The 22,955-nt window shown below is 39.0% G+C and overlaps 2 protein-coding genes across 7 annotated transcripts in view; one reads left to right on the top strand and one right to left on the bottom strand.

Annotated features, from left to right (window-relative positions):
• Positions 1-6,478, top strand: part of unc5cb (unc-5 netrin receptor Cb) — a 142,843-nt gene extending 136,365 nt beyond the window's left edge. For all 4 annotated transcript variants that reach the window (XM_008424252.2, XM_017307961.1, XM_008424253.2 and 1 more), the window contains 5 exons: positions 736-969; positions 1,516-1,665; positions 2,403-2,567; positions 2,974-3,152; positions 5,588-6,478. In XM_008424252.2, the coding sequence (XP_008422474.1) occupies positions 736-969; positions 1,516-1,665; positions 2,403-2,567; positions 2,974-3,152; positions 5,588-5,747 (888 nt within the window). In that variant the 3' untranslated portion in view covers positions 5,748-6,478. The remainder of the gene's footprint in view (positions 1-735; positions 970-1,515; positions 1,666-2,402; positions 2,568-2,973; positions 3,153-5,587) is intronic.
• A 2,286-nt stretch (positions 6,479-8,764) lies between these two features.
• The window catches only part of bmpr1bb (bone morphogenetic protein receptor, type IBb), a 51,940-nt gene continuing 37,749 nt past the window's right edge, over positions 8,765-22,955 (bottom strand). For all 3 annotated transcript variants that reach the window (XM_008424250.2, XM_008424251.2, XM_017307683.1), the window contains 10 exons: positions 15,436-15,595; positions 14,431-14,533; positions 13,998-14,100; positions 12,607-12,700; positions 12,382-12,526; positions 11,342-11,534; positions 10,968-11,265; positions 10,707-10,882; positions 10,479-10,609; positions 8,765-9,464 (listed from right to left, as the gene is read on the bottom strand). In XM_008424250.2, coding sequence (XP_008422472.1) covers positions 9,339-9,464; positions 10,479-10,609; positions 10,707-10,882; positions 10,968-11,265; positions 11,342-11,534; positions 12,382-12,526; positions 12,607-12,700; positions 13,998-14,100; positions 14,431-14,533; positions 15,436-15,595 — 1,529 coding nt within the window. In that variant the 3' untranslated portion in view covers positions 8,765-9,338. The remainder of the gene's footprint in view (positions 9,465-10,478; positions 10,610-10,706; positions 10,883-10,967; positions 11,266-11,341; positions 11,535-12,381; positions 12,527-12,606; positions 12,701-13,997; positions 14,101-14,430; positions 14,534-15,435; positions 15,596-22,955) is intronic.

Below are 22,955 nucleotides of genomic sequence, written 5' to 3'. Positions count from 1 at the left end.
ATACACACATCAAATCAGTAGGGATTTGGTGAGTGTAAGACAAAATTTGTTCTGGGAAACTCTCCTACTTTGGCTCATGGCCAATAAAAACAGTACAAATGCACATCAAATACAGTTTTTCTAATTTTCTGTGATCCTCAGTCAAAATCGGGGATCCTACACTTAGAGTTGTAAGACAGCAACACAACACCAATGCACTAATGACATAATTAAATCTCCTTTGACCACGTGCATTTTTTAGGACTAATTTCCAAGACATCAATCTTCCAGCTAATCTGTACGTTTGGATGTTGGACACAGCAGAGCAACAGGTGGTCTTTGCATTCTTTTGCATGTCGCTACACATTTTCAGATTCATGGTGTCTCATGTTCTCCGCTACGTCCTGACTCTGCACGCTCTTCAATAGTGGCTTTTTTTTTCAGGTATCGTGAGATGACTCCTGTCATCAAAGGCCATTATTACTGCTGACAAAGTCTGTGTGAGTCTGAACTGACTTAAAGAGCAGATCGTGTTCGCTTTTGTTCCAAAAGGCGAAACAAAGCGTCAGTGTTGGTGGAGGACGTGTCAGCAGTCCTGACAATCTGATTTCGTGTCTTTAATCCCAGATGGTCTCTCTCCTGTTGCTACATTTGTCGATTTATGCTTTTATTCCTGCCTTTTGATGAAAGTACGGTTATGCTGGCATATCAGCCTGTACACTCATTGCTGTTTTTATCTACCTGTCTGTGCTGCAGGATGTGGTGGTAGTAGGAGAGGAAAACTTCACCACGCCGTGCTATATCCAGATGGATGAAGAGGCTTGCCACATCCTGACGGAGACGCTAGGAACATACTGCCTCGTGGGCCAGTCTCTCAGCGCTGCCACCATCAAGCGCCTCAAGCTAGCCATCTTTGGCCCCGTCACCTGCCCCGCCATGGAGTACCACATCCGAGTTTACTGTCTGGACGACACTCAGGATGCACTCAAGGTACGCACACGGCTGCGCTCGCGGGTGATTTAATCTCGTCGCGTCTGCTGAAGGTCGTATCGGCAGAATTGGATTGTTTTTGAGCATTAATGACACATTTTTGGTTTTTCATTTTGACTGAGCTGTTTGTGTGAGGGAACAGCCAGCAGACGAGAAAGCCTTGCGCGGTCCTGTCACGGCGCTTGAGAAACGGTGCGGCTCCCTGAAAGATGTAGCCTCTGCATCAATGCAATAAGCCACATTTATCCCCCCTTCTCTGCTGCTCTCTCATCACATCAATTCTGTTTAATACCTGGATGCACCTACGTGGAGGAAAGATAAGGAGAAATTACTCTGCTGAGGGGGATATTGAACGCAGTTATTAAATTTGGGGACGGGTAATGAGAGGTGATAGTTATCCAGCTGCAAGAACACAGACCAAGGCTGTTTTTTTTTTTCTTTTTTTTTCTTTAAGACTGACACGTCTACAAGCTGTCCTTGAAAACAGGATGCACTGCAAGTTGTGGATGGTCTCGTTGCAAATAAAGTGCGTGTTTGCATTTGCAGGAGGTTCTGCAGATGGAGAAGCAAATGGGTGGAAAATTGCTGGATGAACCAAAGACTCTAAACTTTAAAGACAGCACCCACAACCTGAGACTTTCCATCCATGATGTTCCCCAGCCGTTATGGAAGAGCAAACTCCTAGCAAAGTATCAGGTAGGACTGAGACTAGCAAACTGTATTCTTACAAAACTGCAAACGTTCAATTGCATATAGTCAAATAAACCAAGTCTGATTTCTCTTTAAGAACACACTCTAAGAAGATCTCCTAGTGGTCAGTCACACCCCTCCATGTCCATGAGATATCAGTTCCTTTAAGAGGTTTACTTACATTTTGAAGCTTAGCTTCAGCAAACAGCACAGTTATCATGTCTGGTATTTCTAAAATGGCAGACATCGTGTATTTTTCTTCAAGCATGCTGATCCTAACTTCTAATCAGAGATTTTCAAAAGTCTGCTTAAACACCAAATCTATCATTGTCCATGTCGGACAAAGTTTGAAAGTTAGAAAGAATATAAATTCTGTCCTTTCTGTCAGCTTCCCTTTGTCTCCTCTCTTACTCCTTTGCAGTCTAAATGAATGGCAGACCTGTGTCAACATCTCATGGAAAATAGTTTCCCTTCAAGCATCATTTAGTCTCTCGGTGCTTCAGTTTGACAAATTTAGTCAAACTGAAGATTTTTTGTTTTCAGCATGAACTTGTAGTAGCACTTACAGATCGGGAGAAAAAAAAAAGAAAAAATACATTATCCTTTTTTTAAAATGTATTATTATTATTTTGCCTTAGTTTCTGTCCAGCAGATCAAGCTGAAATTTTTATTTTCAAAATATTTTCATAACGGGACCGATGCTGTTGAGAACGGTCCTACTTACTCCTCTGTGTCTCTTGCAGGAGCTGTCCTTCCAGCAAGTGTGGACCGGTTCACAGAGGAACCTCCACTGCTGCTTTACTCTGGAGCGCTTCTCAGTCAGCACGGGGGACCTGAGCTGTAAGATATGTGTGCGGCAAGTTGAAGGAGAAGGACAGATTTTTCAGCTGGATACTACACTCTCAGAGGTGCGGCTTTATATCTGAAGGTTAAACATACAAGATTTCAAAACAGAAATGTGGTAGATGAAATCTGTCTGCAGTAACACTTGGCGGCATAATACCCCCACTCTGGATGGAGTCAAATGCAGAACAGAGGTTCGCCTTCCTGTTGGGCGACACTACACATTACAATGCTGTGATTTAGATCAAAACATATGTATTTCTAAGAATGGCCCAGTCAAAGTCCAGATTCAAAGGCAATTGAGAAACTGTGGCCATTCTTGAAAATTAACATTTTCCTTCCACTTCCCAGTTATACGCTTGATTTGTTCAGTCACACAACATCTTGTTCAAAAATGTGAACAAGTCCAAGGAGCGAGCATACGTTTTCTCTGACTGGAGCTCCTTCGGTGCGTCTCTTCTATCTGTTCAGGACTCCCAGAGCATCGACACGTCTCTGCTCGACCCCGCCAGCAACATCACCACACTGGTCGGCCCGAACGCGTTTCGCATCCCGCTCTCCATTCGACAGAAGCTGTGCGGCAGCCTAGACGCGCCGCAGACCAGAGGCAACGACTGGAGGATGTTGGCCCACAAACTTAATCTTGACAGGTGGGAAGACGAGCGAGACGCTTGCGTAACGTCAGGACTGTGATTGCGCCCCGACAGGCTGTTGCCAGCGGCCAATAAAACTCAAAAAGCCGCTCGTGTTAAACTTTTATCTGCCATATTACCCTTTTCAGAAGAAGCAGAGACCTACTTTGCATGGAGACAAATTGTAGATAACTAATCTATTTTTAATTTGATTGTGATTGTTCTGCTGGGATGTGACTCATTGTGATAAACATCAGCTGAATTGAGATTAATTGACTTGGAGCGAACTCCGACAAAGACGGAGAGAGACGAAGATGGAGAGAGACGCTCTTCAGTGCAAAACGTCACCCGCGTGTCTTTGATAGTCCCGTGCATGCGTGTGAGCGCGTGTGTGAGCGCGTGTGTGTGAGAGAGGGAGAGAAAGCGAGATGGAGATGCAGTGTGAATCCATTTATAAGATCCCAGCTCAGCAGGACAGCCTTATCACAGGCAGCAGCTGCAGATTGACGAGACCTCTTACCGAGTTCAGCACGAAGGCAGAGGAACGCTAGCGAGAGACTTCAACCAACTCCTCACGCACAGCTCACACCAGTGATGCGTCTTAGTAGTGATTTTTATGTTTTGTCTAGATTTGTTTGCTTAAATAAACTTTCCTTCTCAGACGAAAATAAAAAAAATAGAAAATTGTAAAAGTTTTACCAAATTCATTTATCAGAGGTGACAGATGAGACGGGAACCATGAGCATATTAGGCTCTTATGGGCCGCAGTCAGACATCTGAACAGTATTTTCCTGTGGTTTATGTGTTTGTCTTATTGAGGGGGAAGTTGTTGTTGAACGCAGGGAAATTTGGAAGCTCAGGAAGCGGTTCTTCAGAATTGCTGATAAAGATATTTTATAGAGGAATGAATACAGGTGTCCTGCAATTTTGTAGATTACTTCGGATATTTTGAATTTTAATTGCTGGATAGAGCTTTGGTTGTTTTCAGGTTTGCAAAAACATAAACGTAAAATCTAAAATATTGTGCCAAGTTAAACTTTATTTCTCAAAGTGATTTTGATTAAATCCCTGTACAATTTCAGTTTTCACTGGCAATAAGCATCAGAAAGCAAAAGCGAATTGATCCGTCGTAGTCATGGTTACTTATCTCACCTTTTATTTACATGAGCCAAAAATATTCAGGAGGAAAATAAGAATCTGCTACTAGCACCTAATGTATTCAGACATACAAGGCCCTCTTCATCAATGTAAAAAAATAAAATATCTTATCACCATAATATCTCATTTTAATCAAATGGGGAAAGCCTCCTGACGAAGGAATAATTGTACTCAACGTTCTACTTTTCTAAGTTTTTTAAACTATGTGGCAACTTTAAGTTGTAATTCAAGACACTGTAAATACGGCTTTCAAGGGATAATTTCTTGCTTGCTCTTCAAAATGGGAAAGACCAGAGAACATGGCATTCACAGATGCATGTCGATCTACAATTTAGTAAATCATCAAGAAGATAGATACTTGTTTAAACATACCCATCCTTCCATTCACATCAACTTTAAAAGGAGAAGCGAAACCAGAGCAGTGTTAAAGGCTAGTTTTTAATCTTTCTGCTGCAAACAGTGAGGAGGACGGTAAGGAGGGTCACAAAAAAACAGCCTCAAAACATCTTGGCTTGAGAATCATGCATCCACGTCATCAGGCCTCAACAAGAGCAATTCATTTTGAGGTTTCTGTTTGTCTTTCACCAGGCATGCTGCTAATAATTGTGGGGAGTATCAAATTTTAAAATCTACACAACTGTTCGTGTTGTTCCTGCTTTGTTCTGGCAGAAGTTGCTAAAGTCTCTTCTTGAGCAGCTGCAGAATACTTTTAGTCTTTCGGTGAGGAAAAAGTGTTGTTGATGTTTTAATTAGTGAAGATCACAGAACGATTAGCTAGCCAAGTTCCTGACTGGCAATTAATTTAGCCTTCAATTGACTTTTGATGATTTGACTGTTAAATAATTAAACGGCAAATTAAAAACTCTGAGAATTTGAATGTTTTCCAAATCAGAAAAAACTTCTTTCATCTTCAGCTTTTAAACAAAAATCTAAATAATTCTTTGGACGGACTTGTGTTTTCTAAAGTTGTAAAACTGGCAAACTAGTATATAACAAAAATATTTTTTAGGGAAAAACATAGTTTAAAAATCAAGTGTGTGTGGCTCAATTGCTCGATGGGTTTAATTAGAGAGAACTTGATCATTTGAGTTTTTGCCTCAGCTATATTTTCTTTTGAGAGATTTTTAAAAAAAAAGTATCTAAATGGTATACAGATCAATCAAAAAGCAGCACATTTGTATATATGGAAGTTTTCTGGAAACATGTGAATACCTCAACAAAGAAGCAGCTAATATTCCTTTAGATTCACCTCTCAGCATGTTTCCTAACACACTCCTTGTTTATCTTTCATTTAGGTATCTGAACTACTTCGCCACTAAATCCAGTCCTACAGGAGTTATCCTGGACTTGTGGGAGGCGCAGCATTTCCCCGATGGCAACCTCAGCCGCCTGGCCCAGGTTCTGGAAGAGATGGGTCGCCACGACAGCCTCGTTCCTGCTGCGACCGAGCACTGACGTCCGCTTGCATCTGACGAGGAAGAAGATTAAAAAACAGGAGTGAAAGAAGAGAGGAGTTAAAGGCAAGACTTTGATTTTGGAATCTCAGTGGAAAATGCTCTTTCGCGCTTCTAAAAGCTACCTGAGAGCACGCTGATGGAGGTGGAAGTATCGAAACAGCCAGGTCTGCTCAGGCATGACCCAGTTAAACATTGGCAACAAAAGGGTGTAAAAACCTGGAGAGCAAACATGAACCCTTGCCAGTCACTTTTCTGGCTGATCCTTCCTCTCTCTGGTGCAACAGTTTGATATTTTTGGCTCTAGTTTCCTTGGAAACAGCTGTCCGGTTGTTTGGATGAATTTTGCTGCCGATTCCCTCACAGCATACAAGTAACAATCGACGAGAGGTCAGTGGATCAAAGGAGGAGGACGGGGTTCAGAGAGAGCATCACTCGGCCATCAAAGTCAATATTCTGCAATCCTTGATAACACAGTATTTAACATTATACATATTTGTGCTTGTTTTTTTTTTATTATTTCATTCTGCCTGTTAGTATGTTGCAGAATCCTTTAATTTAGTTGCATTTTCTTTCTTTGTGTCACAGCACCACCTGGTGGACACGCACGAAAGTAAGTCAGAAAAACAAAGGGAAAAAGAGCATTTTCACATCTGTTGTAATAATTGCTTTTATTTAGTGTTATATATTATTATTGAGTTTTTATTATGTATGCAACTTTTTTTTCACAACATTTTGGTTATTTCTAATCTTATTTTATTTTTTATTTTTAACTTGTCTTACAGACTTCATCATTTAAACACAAATTTTTTTTTTTTTTTTTTTTTTTTTTAGAAATTAGATTTGGTATGGAAGCCTACATAATATCCCATGCAGAATAACAAAATAACAATGACACTAATGACTTTTATGATCAGATAGAATCATTTCCACAACTCGATCCCGTGATCAAACAACTTTATTTTTGTAGGACCAATGTGGCTGGAAACAGCTGCTTTCTACCAAAAAAAATGGAGACGTAAGATGTGAGGGTCAGTTTAGCCTGAAAGTTAATCAGTTAAGTCTTGTCTTGCTTCGTGTTTGGAGTCGAATCACATTATTCAGCACTTTGAGACAAAGGCTGAGATTTTAACTGATTTAAAAGTTTGTACATTAAACGACAGAAGCCATCAGTGTCATGATGATGCTGGTCATGTGCATATTAATTATTGATAGCTATAAATGCGACATTCCTTTAATGAAGCGAGAACTTGCGACTTTTCCGGTGTTCTTTATTTTTTTCTTTTTTCCCAAAATGTATTTGTCCAAGTTTTTGTAAAGCTGTCTATGCAAACTCTGCATCCTTTCGAAACAATCTATTCATTTATCAGTGGGCTAGCCTTTGCATTACCCGATTGTCCTTCAGCTTCATGATTAATGTTGTGCATAGCGAGAATGTAGCCTGTTTGTTTCTGGCACTCATGATGTTCCTCGCTTGCGTTTCATCTGTCGAGTTACTGTACAAAGTGTAATAAAGAATTTTTAAGACTGATAATAAATTATATTTATATTCAACAATATAAATGAAGCATTCTTGTTTGAATTTCTGAAACTGCGGAGCAATGTTTCAGAGGAGATTGTTATCCTGTGGGCACAAATTTTGGCCAAACATTTTTGTACTTGTAAATCCAACTTTGTAACATTATGAAATAAAATTCCTGAGAAAGTCAGGTTTGTGTATCTGTAGAAAAGTTTTTTTTTTTGTTTTTTTTTTGTGTTGATCCAGTTTTGTGTAGCTTACCATATGATTACAGGCAAAGCAGAAATAAAAATGTCTAACTCCACTGCTTGGATCTGCTTCTTGAGATCCAAGTGCAAATTTCCCTCATGATTTCATGATTTTTATGTCTCAAACTGAGTGGACAGTGGCAAACCCAACTGGCCAATCTAGAGTTGAAAAGTGACAGAAAATTATTGCTTCTGATTAGCCAGTTTGCTAACATAGCTAGCTTGGGGCACAGAAATTAGGCTAATAGAGGGTCAGCTAGTGGGTAAATGCTACGCAGCAGGTCCATCTCTTTTCTGATTGGCCGGTTATATATATATATATATATATATTTGCCTAATCACATTGATGAACACAGATGCAACAGAATAATTTCTTTTCTGATGGTAGAACGAACCCAAACTGCTTAAAGTGGAGTGACCGTCTCAAAAGCATGACACCTAAAGCGCCATTGAAATAAATCCAGACTAGATCAGGGATGCAAGAAAACAATCTTTCAGTTGGATTTTTCATTGAGCAATCAGCTTGTGGTAATGAAATTGCGCTAAGAAGGTGACATCTAGAGGAGAGCGGAGCAGCAACAAATCAGTTCGCCTTATGATTGGCCAGTTTGTTTGGCACTGACCGTTTGGTGTTGAATAATCATCTTGAGGCACAGAAATTGTGACGAGAGTGAAACAAACAGCTCAGCTTGTTGGCAAGTTTGGGTTTTTTTGGGGTTTTTTTTTTACACTAACAGCTTTTCAACCATAGGAAGCACACCAAGGCATTGTCTAAAAGAAGCAGAGGCAAGGTAAAAAACCCCCCAAAAAAACAATAAATCATAATCTCTTCTGAGTGGTCAGTGAGTTTCACAGCGACCAATCAGGCTGAGGTACAGACATCCTGAGGGCAGCTAAGAGGCAACAAAACACTGTTCACCATGAGGCTAAGTATGATTTCTGAAAGTAATTCCAGGAGATGAACCAGCAAATCCCATTGCATTTGTAAGATACCTGGAAAACATTGAAAAATAACTAATGCGTTCCACAAAACGTTTTGGGACCAACGTTTTGAAAGTAATCTCAAAGTTCTGGAAAGAAACCTCTATGTCTTGGGGACACATGGGGTTCGTTACGTCATTCTGCCCATGGTTTCAGAGTGGGATTTCTCAATGAACAAGCTCTGATGAACTTTGTAAAAATTGAACGTAATTTAAAAATGATACAAAGATGACAGACTTGGCTTGGAAAGCTCAGAAGATCTTAGTTTAATTTTGAAACAAAATAAACTTAAAAATACATTATGAGGAACAAAATTACAAAATAAAAAAAATATATATATTCAATAATTTCTTTTGATTATGAGGTCACTTGTCTTAGAATTATTAGGCTGAAGCTACCATCATGTTGAACGTGAACTCTCCATGCAACAAGTCTCACAAAGCTCATGGAAATAAAAATCACCCAAACACATAAAGGGCAGTTGTGACAGCACAAAAGACTGCTCAGAATACTGCTGTATGGCTTCAGGAAGGGGGCTGCAGCGGCATCCTCACTGGAACCTGCAGGGCCTTTCCCCACACGGACGGTCTTTGGCCGGGCCAACACTCCGCTTTCACAGAAAGCACAATCTGATCTCCTAGTCTGAGGACAAACGTCTGCTAAATCTTTTTCTTGACATTCTTCCTGGCTTCATTATCGACTATCCTGCGTGCCAGTGTCTTTTTTTTGTCCGATCATTCACAGTCTCTTATTTTCCCTTTCTCCGATTGGTCGTTTGAAGAGGTCTGTGCCAGTGGCAGTGACAAGTCTGTAGGTGAGAAGAAAGCATCTCTCTGATTCTCCGTCACAGTTTGATGTCTTGGGACTCTAACATCTTCGCGAGGGTCTTCTTCACCCGGAGGGCCGTGAGGCGACAAGCCGGGTTGTGAGCCCAGCACTCCGACATCAGTTTCCCCATCTGCCGTAGACACTGAAGACACATCAAGTTCACGTTAGAAATACCAGAACAGAAAAACAAACAAATGTAATTCTCATCAGGCTACAAATGAATCCAGCACCTTTTCTTAGTCATGTCTTAAAGGCCTTAAAAGAAGCATTTCTTTTATGGCAGTAAAAGACAGAAAATGGCAACAGGAAATTATCTACTCATCTTATTACTAAAATTAGAACAAAAACTTAACAGTATGGCAACATAAGGCTGGACAAAGTCCCAGGGTTATCTGGCAAGCAAGGACAGGATGATAAAATAAGCAAAAAAAAAAAAAAAAATCTCAGAAGCTCACTGTTAATGCACTGCAGTAATAAAAGATGTTAGAGAACAGCAGTATTCTTTCAAGTGAGAGATTATGCTAGAGCACTAAAAGATAAATTTATTTTATAGCCTTTATTCACATCTTTACAAGGGATGACAATGGTGATATAGCTGTATATGACCTTCTAACGGCAAATATTTAATGTTCGCATAAATTGAAAGAACAAAAAAAAACTCCCTCTGAAAGAAAATGTGGTGATTTTGTTATTCTCCAGTTAAAAATAAAAATAATAACATTTAATAAAAATGCTTTATATCAAAGTGAAATCCTGCACCTTAAAAAATATACTTGTTAAGATTATAAACGCACATGAAATCTAAAACAAAATGCAATTCTAAATATTTTCTTGGAATGTAATCAGCGTCTTAAAACTGAGGTACTAACAGTTTGCAGTTTGTCTGCAGACCTTTGTAGGAGTGGGAAAAATAAAGAGTTTAGAAGCACAGATGGAGGAATAAAAGTTTTACATGTTGCTATTGCTGTAAAAAGGTTTTATTTGAGCTGAAGTTCAACTGGTGCCTTAATAAAATTAGAGGTTAGGTAAAGCTATTTAAGTGAAGCAATTTCTTACTCTTAACTTCCAACATAAAATCCTCCCGAAGCAGAATGTACATTTGCATTACTAAATTGGAGGTTGGCGGCTGAAAGCAATGAAAAACATAAATAGTTGCCTCATCGCTGCTCCAGTGATTCGCCATTGAAGGTCTTTGCTTCTTAATGCAGACCACCTCCCTCATGTCTTCATACGAAGGGTCAGTGGGCACGAGGTCGTGATAGGGCAGCTGATGTTCTTCAACAACACCTGTAAGAAAGTCAATGTCCTCTGTCATCATTAGCAAAAAAACCCCCCAAAAAACACTGGAATGAGTTCTGATAACTAAAGTACGTTATTTTCTGACCTCCAGAGGTGCATCGCCGCGCCACTTCCCAAAGAATGAGACCAAAACTGTACATGTCAGCCATGATGAAGGACTGGAAAGTGGACGTGTTCAGGGTCTCGTCCAGCACTTCAGGCGGCATGTAGCGCTTGGTCCCAACTCGTAGGTTAGGAGGGATGTCTACCTCATTGGTGTCACTGAAAGGCACAATGAGAACACAATTATGCTTCAGGATGCATTTATTCTGCCTTCCAATAATCTGCATCAAAACAACTCTTCTACCTGTTAAACTTGACAGCAAGCCCCAGGTCGGCGATACAGCAGAAGCCGTTCTTTTTCACCAGGATGTTTTTGCTCTTTAGGTCTCGGTGCGCTATAGCAGGTTTGCCCTGTGTGCCGTAGATCTCTGTGTGCAGGTGGCAAAGGCCTGAGATGGAGGAATAAGCCAGTTTCAGCAGAGCGCTGACATCTAAGGTGTTGGACTTGAGGTAGTCGTACAGGGATCCGTTCTCGTGGTAGTCTGTAATCAGGTACAGCTGAGTCCACGAGCCGGTTCCTTTAATGTCAGCTGCGATGAATCCTGCAGACGAGACGGGTTGGATTAGGGCAGGAGGAGTAAGCGCCAGCAGCAAAACCTCTGGGTTCTGTCGACCTACCCAGTATGTTGTCATGCCTCATCAGGAAGGTCTGATAAATTTCCGTTTCTCTGAACCAGCTGTCCTCCTCGGTTGTGAAGAAGACTTTGACGGCCACTCTCTCACCTCTCCACCTGCCCATCCACACTTCTCCATATCGGCCTTTTCCGATCTGCTTAACCATCTGAATCTGCTTGGCAATGGTCCGCTGAACCTTTTGACGGAACACAAGCAGTTTCTTCAACTTCTTCCAAACGGTTTTCATATTTTGTTGAGTTATAACTACAAACTTCTATGTATGTTGTGGGTATTTTTAATTTTTTTTTGTAATAAACAAACAAAAGGTAGAATATTTTTAAATCTAAAGCTCCCCCGGGTCAATGCTCTCTTGCAATTACAGCTACAAGTTGTTTAGAGTTATCTCAAGAAAATTATCACATCTAGAAAGTCCTGGAGAGAATCTGCGAACATGGGTTTTTATGTCTGCCTTTGGATTCTCACTTGCATTTTAGGTCTGGGCTTTGACTAGACCATTCTGCATGTGGATCTGGTTGCATGTATACCAATGGCAGTTTCTGATACGAGTTATATGGGCAGTTTCACATTGTGGAATTAGACAGGGGAAGGCAAGAGCACAATTTAAAAAAAATTTAACTTATCTTTCACTTGCACCCAAGTGCAAGTGAAAGATTTACTTTGTGTAAATCTAACACATTCACACAGAGTAAATTCGGCTAAACCTAAATGTATGGGACACTTTTCAGACTTTCATTTGTAAAAGATTTTGAAGATGTGAAGCATGTTTTTGGTGATTCCTATTAGTTGTGTTACAGTTGGAGGCTCTTACAATTAATATTTTATGAACAGTTTATGATGAAATGGTTTGCAAATCATGCAAAACAAGACTTCTTTACAACTGGGTTACATCACCTCTTCTTGCAACAGCACTCAGGATCTAAATATACCACTCATTGAAAATATCCCTTGTCTTTCTAGATGAGCAAATTTAACCTACGCTTAAACATGCCAAGACATTTTAGGATGCTGTTTTTATTTGCTACCAGCAGAGGGAGTCCTGATCCAGACCCGGAGCCTGCGCTGCGGGAGTGCTCTATCAGATCCTTCAGAGTCTCTCCGGGAGGAATGTATGTCTCATCCTGCTCCAGGTCGATACTGTAGGGCGGCTGTGATGTCTGTCGCTTATATCTGCCATGGAGAGGGAAAGAAGGATTGGTTTAGCAAGTATAAATGTATTGGTTTATAATGTTCATAAAGGCATTTTGTACCTGAAATAGCAGAGGACGAGAACAACACAAAAGATGCTGCAAACTGTCACCGAAATGAACAGAGCTATGTACTGGATGCTGCTGTCCACGTATTCTGAAAGAAAAAACATGAAACAAGAGTAAAAAAATAAATAAATAAATAAATTATTTCTGTCCTCGATTTAAATGAGCATAGAGGAGGGTTGGTAAAATGTTACTGATTAATGGAGGATGACACTCTCTCTTATCAACTTGAGAATCTTTCTAATTGTGAGTGGCAGCGTCAAACTACTCCCCTTCAATCCCCCTCGGTCTTACTCATGTGCAACCCCCCTGCCCCACCACCACCCTTCCACCTCCCGCACCATGCTTTCACAGCCCGTTATCGATCACATCCCGTTCCTGAATCCCATGGATCGCGTGTCGCAGTGACATCGCTGCAGAAAACCCCAGGGGCCCGAAGCGGCTCCGGAGCTCTGGCCCTTCTGTCTCGGTGCTGTCAATCACAGACACACACACTGAAGAGGCTGCAGATGCTTCATGGAAAACAACAGCTAAAGGACTAAAAACAGGATATACTTCGTTTGACTGACGTTATTTATTTCATTGAAAAAAGATTGACAAATCTTGTGCAGCACAAAAAGTGCAAATTTAACACTTTTTTTATAACACCAATGATAAAAAATCTCACACAATGTGATTTTTAATATCTTTTACCATTAGAAATGATGCTGGCTTGCTTCTTGTCTTTCCAAATTTACTGAAAAAAAAAAATCTAACTAAATCACTTCCTACTTTATGATTATTCAGATTTATCACATAAAGTCTCAACAAAATAATTTGTTGTTTTAAAGGCATAAAAAAGAGTTTGCGGGTTATGAACACTTTTGCAGAACAGTGCATGATCGGCCTTGCCAGCACCCAAACAAAAGCATAATGCTCTATTTATCTACAGCTGAGCTGAGAAATCAGATGGCCAATGTTTGCATTGTACAGAAAGTAGAGTCTAGGATGTATTTGTAAAAGCAAAACGTTGAGTGTTTCTGACAAAGGCAGAAAGAGAACGAATGCTGGTGTTTGTGTGTGCGTGTGTGTGTCTTGGCTTGCCATGGAGTGACAGATGGACATATACCTCACATCCGTCCTGAGGCAAGAAACTCAAGCAGGCCCTGGGGAGAGCCTGTCCTTTTCATTACAAAGTGAGAAAACAAGCCAAGTCTGCACTCTCTGCTCCACCTGCCACTCTCTCCTCTGCTCCTCCAGAGCAGCAGGAGCCATTTCCCCTCCAGCAACACACTGTGGTTAGTAACAGTTTAAACTGGCAGTGTCCATCACCGACCCTGCGTCGGCCCAATTGAAGCCACTCTAAAAACCTTAGAGTGCGGCAGGTTTCACTGTGTGAGATTAACTACCTGATGTGACGAGCGGCGGAAGCGTTGGACGCAGGTTTACGTTGCAGTAGTCATGATCCGTGCAACACTCGAGAACTCTCCAGGAGCGTGCACCCCAGGTATCCTTTAAAAACATTCAAAAAATATATTTTAACATGATAGCAACTGGCAATGAATATTAGAAATATTTTTGATAAAAATTTATTTTTTAAAAATCTCGGAGCTGAAAGATACGGTGCCTTGTAAAAACTTTACTTTGTCACATTTGGATATATAGTTTATACAAGATTTGACCAGAAACTTGTAAATCGTGCCACTTTTTCAACTGGATGTAGGTGGATAATGTAGGTCACATGGGCAGTTGCCCTGGTCAGCATTAGTAAATTACCTAACAGTGTCTGAAGATGAAGAATGCATGGTAAATATTCTGAAACATGCATGCATAAAAACGTACTCTGCACTGAAATTCAGAGCCACCCAGCGCCAAACAACCTGCGCTGAACACAGCATGACCCCCCTCCTCTTCCGTAACCATGGTGAAGCAGAAACCATTGGTCCTGAAATCAATGCACACAAATAATTACCTGAACAATCAGCAATTACAGGTGTATCATACATTACATGTATAAAAGTTTGATTGATGCATATTATGATTTAATAAACTGAACTTCCGATTGTTGTAAAAGTTCATAAATAACATATAAAGGCAAAAAAGTAATCTTACATTAACTATAACTGTAAAGTTTCCTTAAAAATTGTTCTAGTAATATCAACTTCAATTAGATATTTTGGCAACACTTTATTTGAAGGGATGTGCATGAGACTGTCATGTATGACATAACACCTGACATAAAACTAGTTCTCGTGAATGCTTATGACTGTTATCATGAAGTGTCATTTGGTAAATAATGACACTTTTAATGCAAAGTTGACAATTTTAATGGACTTTTAATACAAGCTTTAAAGAAACTTTGTATTAAAAGTGTCATCACTTACAAAATAATGCAAAGTTGACACTTTTGATGAACTTTTAATGCAACTTTTAGTGCACCTTTCCATTAAAAATGTCCTTATTTACCAAATGACACTTCATGACAACAGTCGTAAATATTCATGAAGAGTCATTAATGTTCATGACGTGTTATGTTTATGACAGACTCATGTCAGTCTCATGCACACCTCCTTAAAATAAGGCGTTACCAAAAAATCTAATTGAAGTTAATATTACTAGAACAATTTTTATGGAAACTTTACAGTCTGTTGGATGTTTCCTAACTTCTTTAATGTGAGAAAGATTTTACAAGATTGAAAAAAAAAAAAGGTTATTTCGTCTATTTATTACACACAAAGATTGAACATCGATTTTCATCTTTCTAATAATGGTGGACAGCTACTTTTTACATGTAATTAGACTCATTATAGAGTAATGTCATTTTTCTGTATGTGGTCTCCAGCGTACATGCAGGTGTTGTTGACGGATCCATCGGGGCACTGAGGGTAGCAGTGGCACCGCAGTGTGTTCTCAGCTGAGACTGTGGCGGTGCTGCTGCTCTCCGCCGAGGGCCGGTCCGATCCCTCCCTCCATCCACTCCTCAGCAGCATGGTGTCCAAAAGGTTGGCTGTTTAAGGGAAAAAATTTTACTTTAAAAATACTAAAAACTATAACAGAGAGAGGCAGAAGAAGACAGATCAACAGAGGTATGCTTTACCTTTTAATATTATATAGTATTCAATCAATCAATCTTTATTCCAGACCAAAAAGGTCCATAAAAAAAGGAAATAAGAGAAAAATAATAAAATTAAAATAAAATAAAATAAAAAAATAAATAAAAACATGACATTCACTGAGTCACAAATAAATGATGACACCAATGTTTCCACAATCTTGAGAAAAATCTCACTGTACTAAAAACAGGATTTACTAAAATTGCAATTATATTATTGCATGACACAGAAAATCTACACATACATCTATACATGAGATTCCTGAGCACAGCTGCGCATGTGGGAACATCATTATGTACAAACATATGGCTAGCACTGCTCCATCTAGGCACTCTGAGTAGGAGCCTCATGCCGTCATTGTAGGCCACATAAAGTTTCTGCAGGCTACTTTTGTTGTATCTTCGCCACAGATGGGCCGTGTAAAGTGAAGTGCAAAAAGCTTTAAAAAGAGCTATCTTCACAGAGGATGAACACATACTAAACTTTCTGACCAAAGTATTAGCTTGTGCATACATCATACAATACTGCCTACGAATGTCACAATCATCAGACAGGTCATCAGTTATGTAATGTCCCAAATATTTAATTTCATTGCATCTGTTGAGGACAATGCCAGATAAAGAGAAGTCAGGGGTTATCAGATGCTTATCTGCCCTACTTCTAACAATCATAACATTGCTTTTCTTAGCATTATATTTGATGTCAAAGTCACAACCATATTGGGAACAGACCCTTAATAGTATTGTGTATCTTGTACATATTTAAGGGTTTTGAAGTGTCGTCAGTATTATATAAACTAATAGAACGGTCTAATCTCTGTTATGTACCCTTCAAAGATTTTATTTTATCTTAGAATCTGATAAAGACCAGATTATTTAGGCACTAAAGCCTTCGAACAGAGCCTCCTTTTCTTACAAAAGCTAATTTACTTCAATCATTTTCTTTAAAAAAGTTAAATTTATATGTACATTTATGGCAGAGTGGGATATGTTTCAAGAGTCTATTTACATTAATATTGATAATTGTCCCAGTTAAAAAAAAAGTGAAAAAAAGGATATAACATCAGATCAATAATATCAAGATTTTTATTGTCCCGCTGCTTTACACATTATACAGTATTTGTTTACTACACCTTAATGTAAGAGTCTTCCCTTTAAATTTGATTTATTGGAGTAGGTTAGTTTTACTTAGTAATTTATTGTAATGCATCTGTATCTAGGTTTCCTCTTCATCCAAGTGATACTTCTATGTAACAGTAAAAAATGGCTTTTAAGGAAAAACAGCCACCTCAAACATTTGCCATTTCATTAGGATACCAATCATTTAAATAAAACAAAAGGCGGTGGGTTACTTTAAATAAAACAAATATTTTTCTGACCTCAGACTTATGCAACTTATCTGTGTTTGGTCTACACTCAGAATCAATTATTTAAATGGCAATCCTATTACAGACACTTATGAGATTCTCCCCAGGGTTTTATTTTTTTATCCAAATTATTAATTTACATCATGTCACAAATAGATACGACATTAAAAACAAAATCTTTTACACTGTCAAGTTGTAAGCCAAAAGCTGAAACATGGGGAAAAAAATGACTCAAAGAGCGGATTAAGTGTTTTAACATGTTCTAATCTAAATGCATTAATTCATGTACCTAAAAGCCAAGGATAGTCATGGAAATTTCACTGATGTCCACAGCATCACACAAAATGACAGAAAAGTTAGTCTCCAAGTTAATCTCCAAATGTACAGTTCTGACCATTAACAAGTCCACAGAGAAGATATGCAAGGGGACAGTGTGATGAAAACTTCAAACAACATGAAAGCTGATTCTCCAGATTAAATCTAACAAATGTTTTACTCATATCTGGTTCAACGCCTGCCAAACTAACAATAGCAGCATAGAAGACCAACTGTACACTAAAACTAAGAAAATAATCAGAAATCGGTTATCTTGCAATAAATAAACCGTGAAATTGTTATTTAAAAATCACAGTTAAAAATCACAGTTGTTCTTTTTATCAACAGAAGGTGCATGTAGTTCCTCTATGCAGAGTAAAACGAGTTCTGACAGCAGCTCATCCCTAAGGACGATTGTGGTCAGGAAGCTGAACAGTTCTGTGCCACACTAGATGGATGCCTTCCTCGCACTGGAAGTCTAACTTTCACTCCCTCACTCTCTTTAGTCTGCCGGGGTCTTTTACACAGAGCCGGAAAGCAAGACAGAAGCACTGTTACAAATACAAGTTCAAAATCTGGAGTTTTGTTTAGAAAAGACCTGCACAACACATTAAGGATGTTCACTTTGACTCCGTCAGTCATTTGTAAGAAAAGCTTTCCTTGACAGGTTTCTTTATTTCGAGTGTAAGCAGATCTAAGCAGCCTGACAGCAGAGCAGCAGCTACTGAATACGAGCGGTAAGTAAATCTCCAGAGAACTATGTAATCAAAGAGTGGTATAAACAGACTGAACGTTCTTTAAACGCAACTCTGTATCCATTCAGTGTAAATCTGTGTTGCTGTTTCAGTCAGAGGGGAAGTTTGAAGCAGCTCAGATCCTCCCTCATATCAACCTTGGTTTCTCTACCTCTCCTATTCAGATTTTATGGGGGGAAAAAAAATGCTGCTTTTACTTTTATTTTTCCTTTTATGTCAGAGGCAAGCATTCAAAGATGACAAGAGCAGGTTATGAACACTTCTGACTTGTAGTAAGCAGGTCATTCACTGAAAAATCTGATTCCTTCGCTGTTAAAGGGTTCAAGCTGAAAATTCCCACTTTAGTAAAGATGCATGTTTCATGCATGCCGTCTTGAGGTTAATAAAAGAAAGACATATTTAACAAAGCAGATACATTATGTTATTTGATTTTGTAGATTTTATTAAATAAAAAAGGAAAAAAATTTTTGACAGGTCAAAACGCAGACACATGGTCTGATCAGAACTGTCTGTACCTTGATCTAAGATTCAGGTAAAGTGGGAAACGTACATTAAAGAAAAATTTTAACCAGAACTTTCTCCTCACTTACTCAAATTACATACTTGAATTTGAAATTTTAGTTAATTATACATTATGCTTTTACAGTAAAATATGCATTTATTTTAAGGGAATGCACAAATCTTTACCTGAGATGCCTGTGAATGTATCTGTGTATCTATAAAATTGAAATAAAATAGTAAATATAGTCTTAGAGCAACTGAAAAAGTGCACACTCTTTTCTTTTTCCCTTCCTTCACTCGTGTCCTAAACATTCACACAGCTTTAAATTTGCTATGTCTGCGGCGTGGCACACTCAAGGTCATCCTGAAACCAGATCTGTGTCCCCCACACATTCCACAAGCGGCTCCTCAAAGCCAACATGATGTAGCACACAAACATGGTCAAACTCTGGGAAATTTGAAGTGTAGAAGATAGGTAAATTATTCTTGCTGCAGGAACTGGAACTGTAGCTCAGCGTCATCGTCAGCGGGTCTGTAAACATTTCACAGTTTATGTGCTGCTGTTACCTTGGCTCTCGTCTCTGTATCTCCAAATACAGTTTGGTTAATGATCTCGTCTGTCCTCTCTATGGGAAAAGAACCTTCAATATGAACTGAGAGTCAATAATGCAACCAACAGTTCCTGAGTGAAGATAATTTGATAATTAGTAAATTGATGAATGCGTGACAAAGAGTTTCTTGTGTGAGTCCAGTGAGCATATCTCATGTTTCAAAGACAAGAGGGTCTGAAGGATTGCTCTGTGGTGTAACATTTAGACATGTGGGTCGAAGCCGTGTACACAGGTTGATAAATTGATTGGCTCAAATTAGACTGAACACAATATCACACCATTTTTAAAAAGACATTGAACCCCTTTCTTGAAGTTCAGTATTTGTGGATTCACCTATTTGCAGATTTTTCTGTAGAATGCGACTCCAAATTATTTGTGGAAAATTCACAGATTTATTCAAGAGAGCATGTCAACATCAAAAGAAACTAGAAAACCTGGGTGCAATGCTACTTGACATGCTACTGGCTGCCATTTGGAGAGAAGCCAATCCAGGAGCGGCATTTATTTTTCTTGGTACCGATTGGCTGCAACCCCAAGATCAAAGTGGGTTAGTGGTAGTGCAAAAGCAGTTTGTGTTACTGCATATTAAGATATATTTTGTGTTCGAACTACAGTATAGTTTGCGTCTCAAGCATTTCTGGATTTGAGATGCTCTCTCAACTCTCGGGCTTCAGGGTGGGTGGTGGCTGTGATCCCCAACGCCTGTCAATACCGTAGCATCCATTTTACTCAGTTTATTTAGTGGAAAGGTCAGAATTTTTTTCCTTTTATATTTCAGAGAAAGCTATGTGTGATTGGGACACATAACATGGTAATTTTGGAAAGGAAAAATGTACAGATAAAGAACAGCAATGGTATTACTGCTCCCAAACTAGTTTGCCATGTGTAAGCATACTAAGCGAAAAAAAACCCAGCTCTGATTCATAAACAAGCCCATTGTTTTTTCAAAGATCAGTTCAGGTGGTTTGACCATATGATCAACATTTCTTCTTTGTTTGGAGGTTGTCGTTTTTTTTGCACAATCACAGAAGGAAAAATATTTTACCTTAGCTAAACTGATGGGGGCTATTTTACCTTCAATGACATTACGATCAGGATTTGTTGGCATGTTCCAGAGAGCTTCAGTTCAGACACAGACAATAGCAGTCAATAAAATTAACAATTAGAGATCGATGTCATGACTAATGTTTCCAGAGATTAGAACGAAATGCCGGCAGGAGGATTTTAGGTCAATAAAAAAGCTCTATAAAGTGCTCCCATTAACAGCACTGTTTCACTCGAGCAGCAGCTGCTTAATCTGTGAGCTTTAAGACAGACCGATTGCTGAACACCGAAGGTACCGAGGCAAACATGAGAGGGAAGGAGAGATAAGTTGCTCCAGGTGGCCATAATAAATAACCTCCTCAAAGGAGGCATCTTCCCCGGAGCCTCCAGAGTTCAGCCCGACTCCACTGGGGTCACACCCAGCCTGCAGGAGGCCCATGCATCCTCTCCCACCCTAACATCGCACCATTCCTCCTAACCACCCCCCTACAGGCCTCAAAGAACCTCTGCCACATGAGACACCTACACATGTGCAAACATCATACAAGAAAGCGCATTCCACGCCGTCTCGCTGCCATTCTGGGTCATCCATTTCCATCATGCCGTTTCCTTCAACCTGTTCCCCCCCGTCTACCTGGTGAGACCGGCCTGCCTCGCCAGAAGGCTACAACCACCCACAAAGGGATCTTTGTGTCGCTGACCCTGCACCACATTGCATTCTTGTGCCAAAGTCAGAGTCTTTCAGGAATTGACACAGTTTTCATGGAGAAAATGTGGCGCATAGATGTGAATGCTGCTACATCAACAAATGTTTACTTAAACACAGACGGCATATTCAAAGCAAAATGAGGCCTGCAAACTAATAAGCAATGAGTAAAAATGGATTACACACACAGTTGCATCTCAAATTGGAATATCAAGGAAAAGGTTATTTATTCTTAACAGGTTTTTTTGGTAATCTTAGTGTTTATGACAGAGCCACTTAAATCCCAATGTTTAGATCCTCAGATAACTGAAATGTTACAAGACCAGATATATTTTTATATTATTATGAGCCTGACAATTATGATAAAGACTACTGACTAAGTTGTCCAGCAGACAGTAAGTGAGATGCATCTGCAGAGTACATGCACGTACTGGTCTTCAGTAATTTATATAGTAACTGAATTTTGGTTTCATTAGCTTTAAGCCATAACAATCTTAAATAATGGCAATACATGCAAAAACGATAACACAAATATATAATCTTGTATGTAAATTAAATCTAAGATTGAATTATTGAAAAAAAAGTTTCAATTGTATCATTATTTGACAAAATACCCTCATTCAGACACAATTATGATCACAAAAAGCAACAATGCTGTGTTTTTCTGCACTTTGTTGTGTGATATTCAACACGCAACCTTGATCCCATTTTCTCGGATAATTTTTTTTTAAACATCGTTTCCCCACAATTCCCATCATTGCACCTCCCTGCTCCTCTATTTGTCTGTGTGGTCTGGACTTACTGGAAAAAAGCCACAATATGCTGGGGTTCATTACAGATGTAGTGAAAGACTGCAACCATAGTCTCACCACAGTATGTTACTTTAGCCAACAACAATGCCTCTCATAAAAAAAAAATTTTTTTAAAAATGGGTATATGCTTCTATCTTTATGCACAAAAATTTCCATAAGATGAACTTCAGTTTACTGGGAAGACTGAAAATAAGAGCTGAGATTTTGAAAGTGCAAACCACTTAAATTTGTGGGAAAATATTAAACCCCAGCTCCAAGAAAATCATTCTTACTGCTCATAACTAAGCCAAAATTATTAATACCTTCAGATTGAGTTTTAAAATGATTTTCAGTTTACCAAGAAGTTTGTTTCTGGCAGGAGAGATGACCACCTCTCGAAAGACAGTAGAACAATGTAAAAGGAGGATCAGTTTTGAAATAAATATTTATATTTGAATGAAAAATTGTACGTTAAAAACATTATTCCCAATCGAGTCTGGGATTGCAACATCAATCAAGTCTCTCTTATAACTCCTGACCATCATTTTACATGTTTCCACTGTTATTTTGAAGATTTAACCCTAACCCCCTAGTGGTCCGCAAGATACTGCATGTAAACAACTGTTTATTTGGCGTGATGTGAGCTCAAAGTGCTACTCAGACAGCTAGTTTACCAAAGAATTGTCTTTAAAATTAGTTATGGATAAGTGGCTTAAAACCAGGTCAAGAAAAACTCAAGACCCAAGGTCAGGAATAAACGTAATCAGAGGAAGTCGTACCTGCTGCTGATGTCATTCATAAGCAATTCAGTTCTTTTGACGGCTCTATGCCAGGAGCGAGTCTCAGTTGGTGGGAACTGTTCTTTACGGCTTTACTTGCTGCTCACACGTAAACGGCTATTGTTATGTTTACCTCATTAAAAATAATTAATCAAGTTAATTGAAAAGGTAATTAAATTAAATTGAAAATGTAATTAATTTAATTAGTTAAATACAATAGATAAATACAAATGACAGAAATTGGTGGGTAATTTTATATTTAATGGTGCAGAAGAGGATTTCTGTTTCTGGCAAACCAACTCTATTTTTCTTTTGTTGTGCTAATAGATTATAAAAACCCCTAAATGTTATTAATACATTTAGGTTTTTTTTTATTTCCATGTGTA

The sequence above is a fragment of the Poecilia reticulata genome, linkage group LG12 (assembly GCF_000633615.1).
Source record: "Poecilia reticulata strain Guanapo linkage group LG12, Guppy_female_1.0+MT, whole genome shotgun sequence".
In the NCBI taxonomy this organism is placed as follows: domain Eukaryota; kingdom Metazoa; phylum Chordata; class Actinopteri; order Cyprinodontiformes; family Poeciliidae; genus Poecilia; species Poecilia reticulata.
The sequence above is the reverse complement of the archived record's forward strand: the minus strand, read 5'-3'. Positions and strand labels throughout refer to the sequence as shown.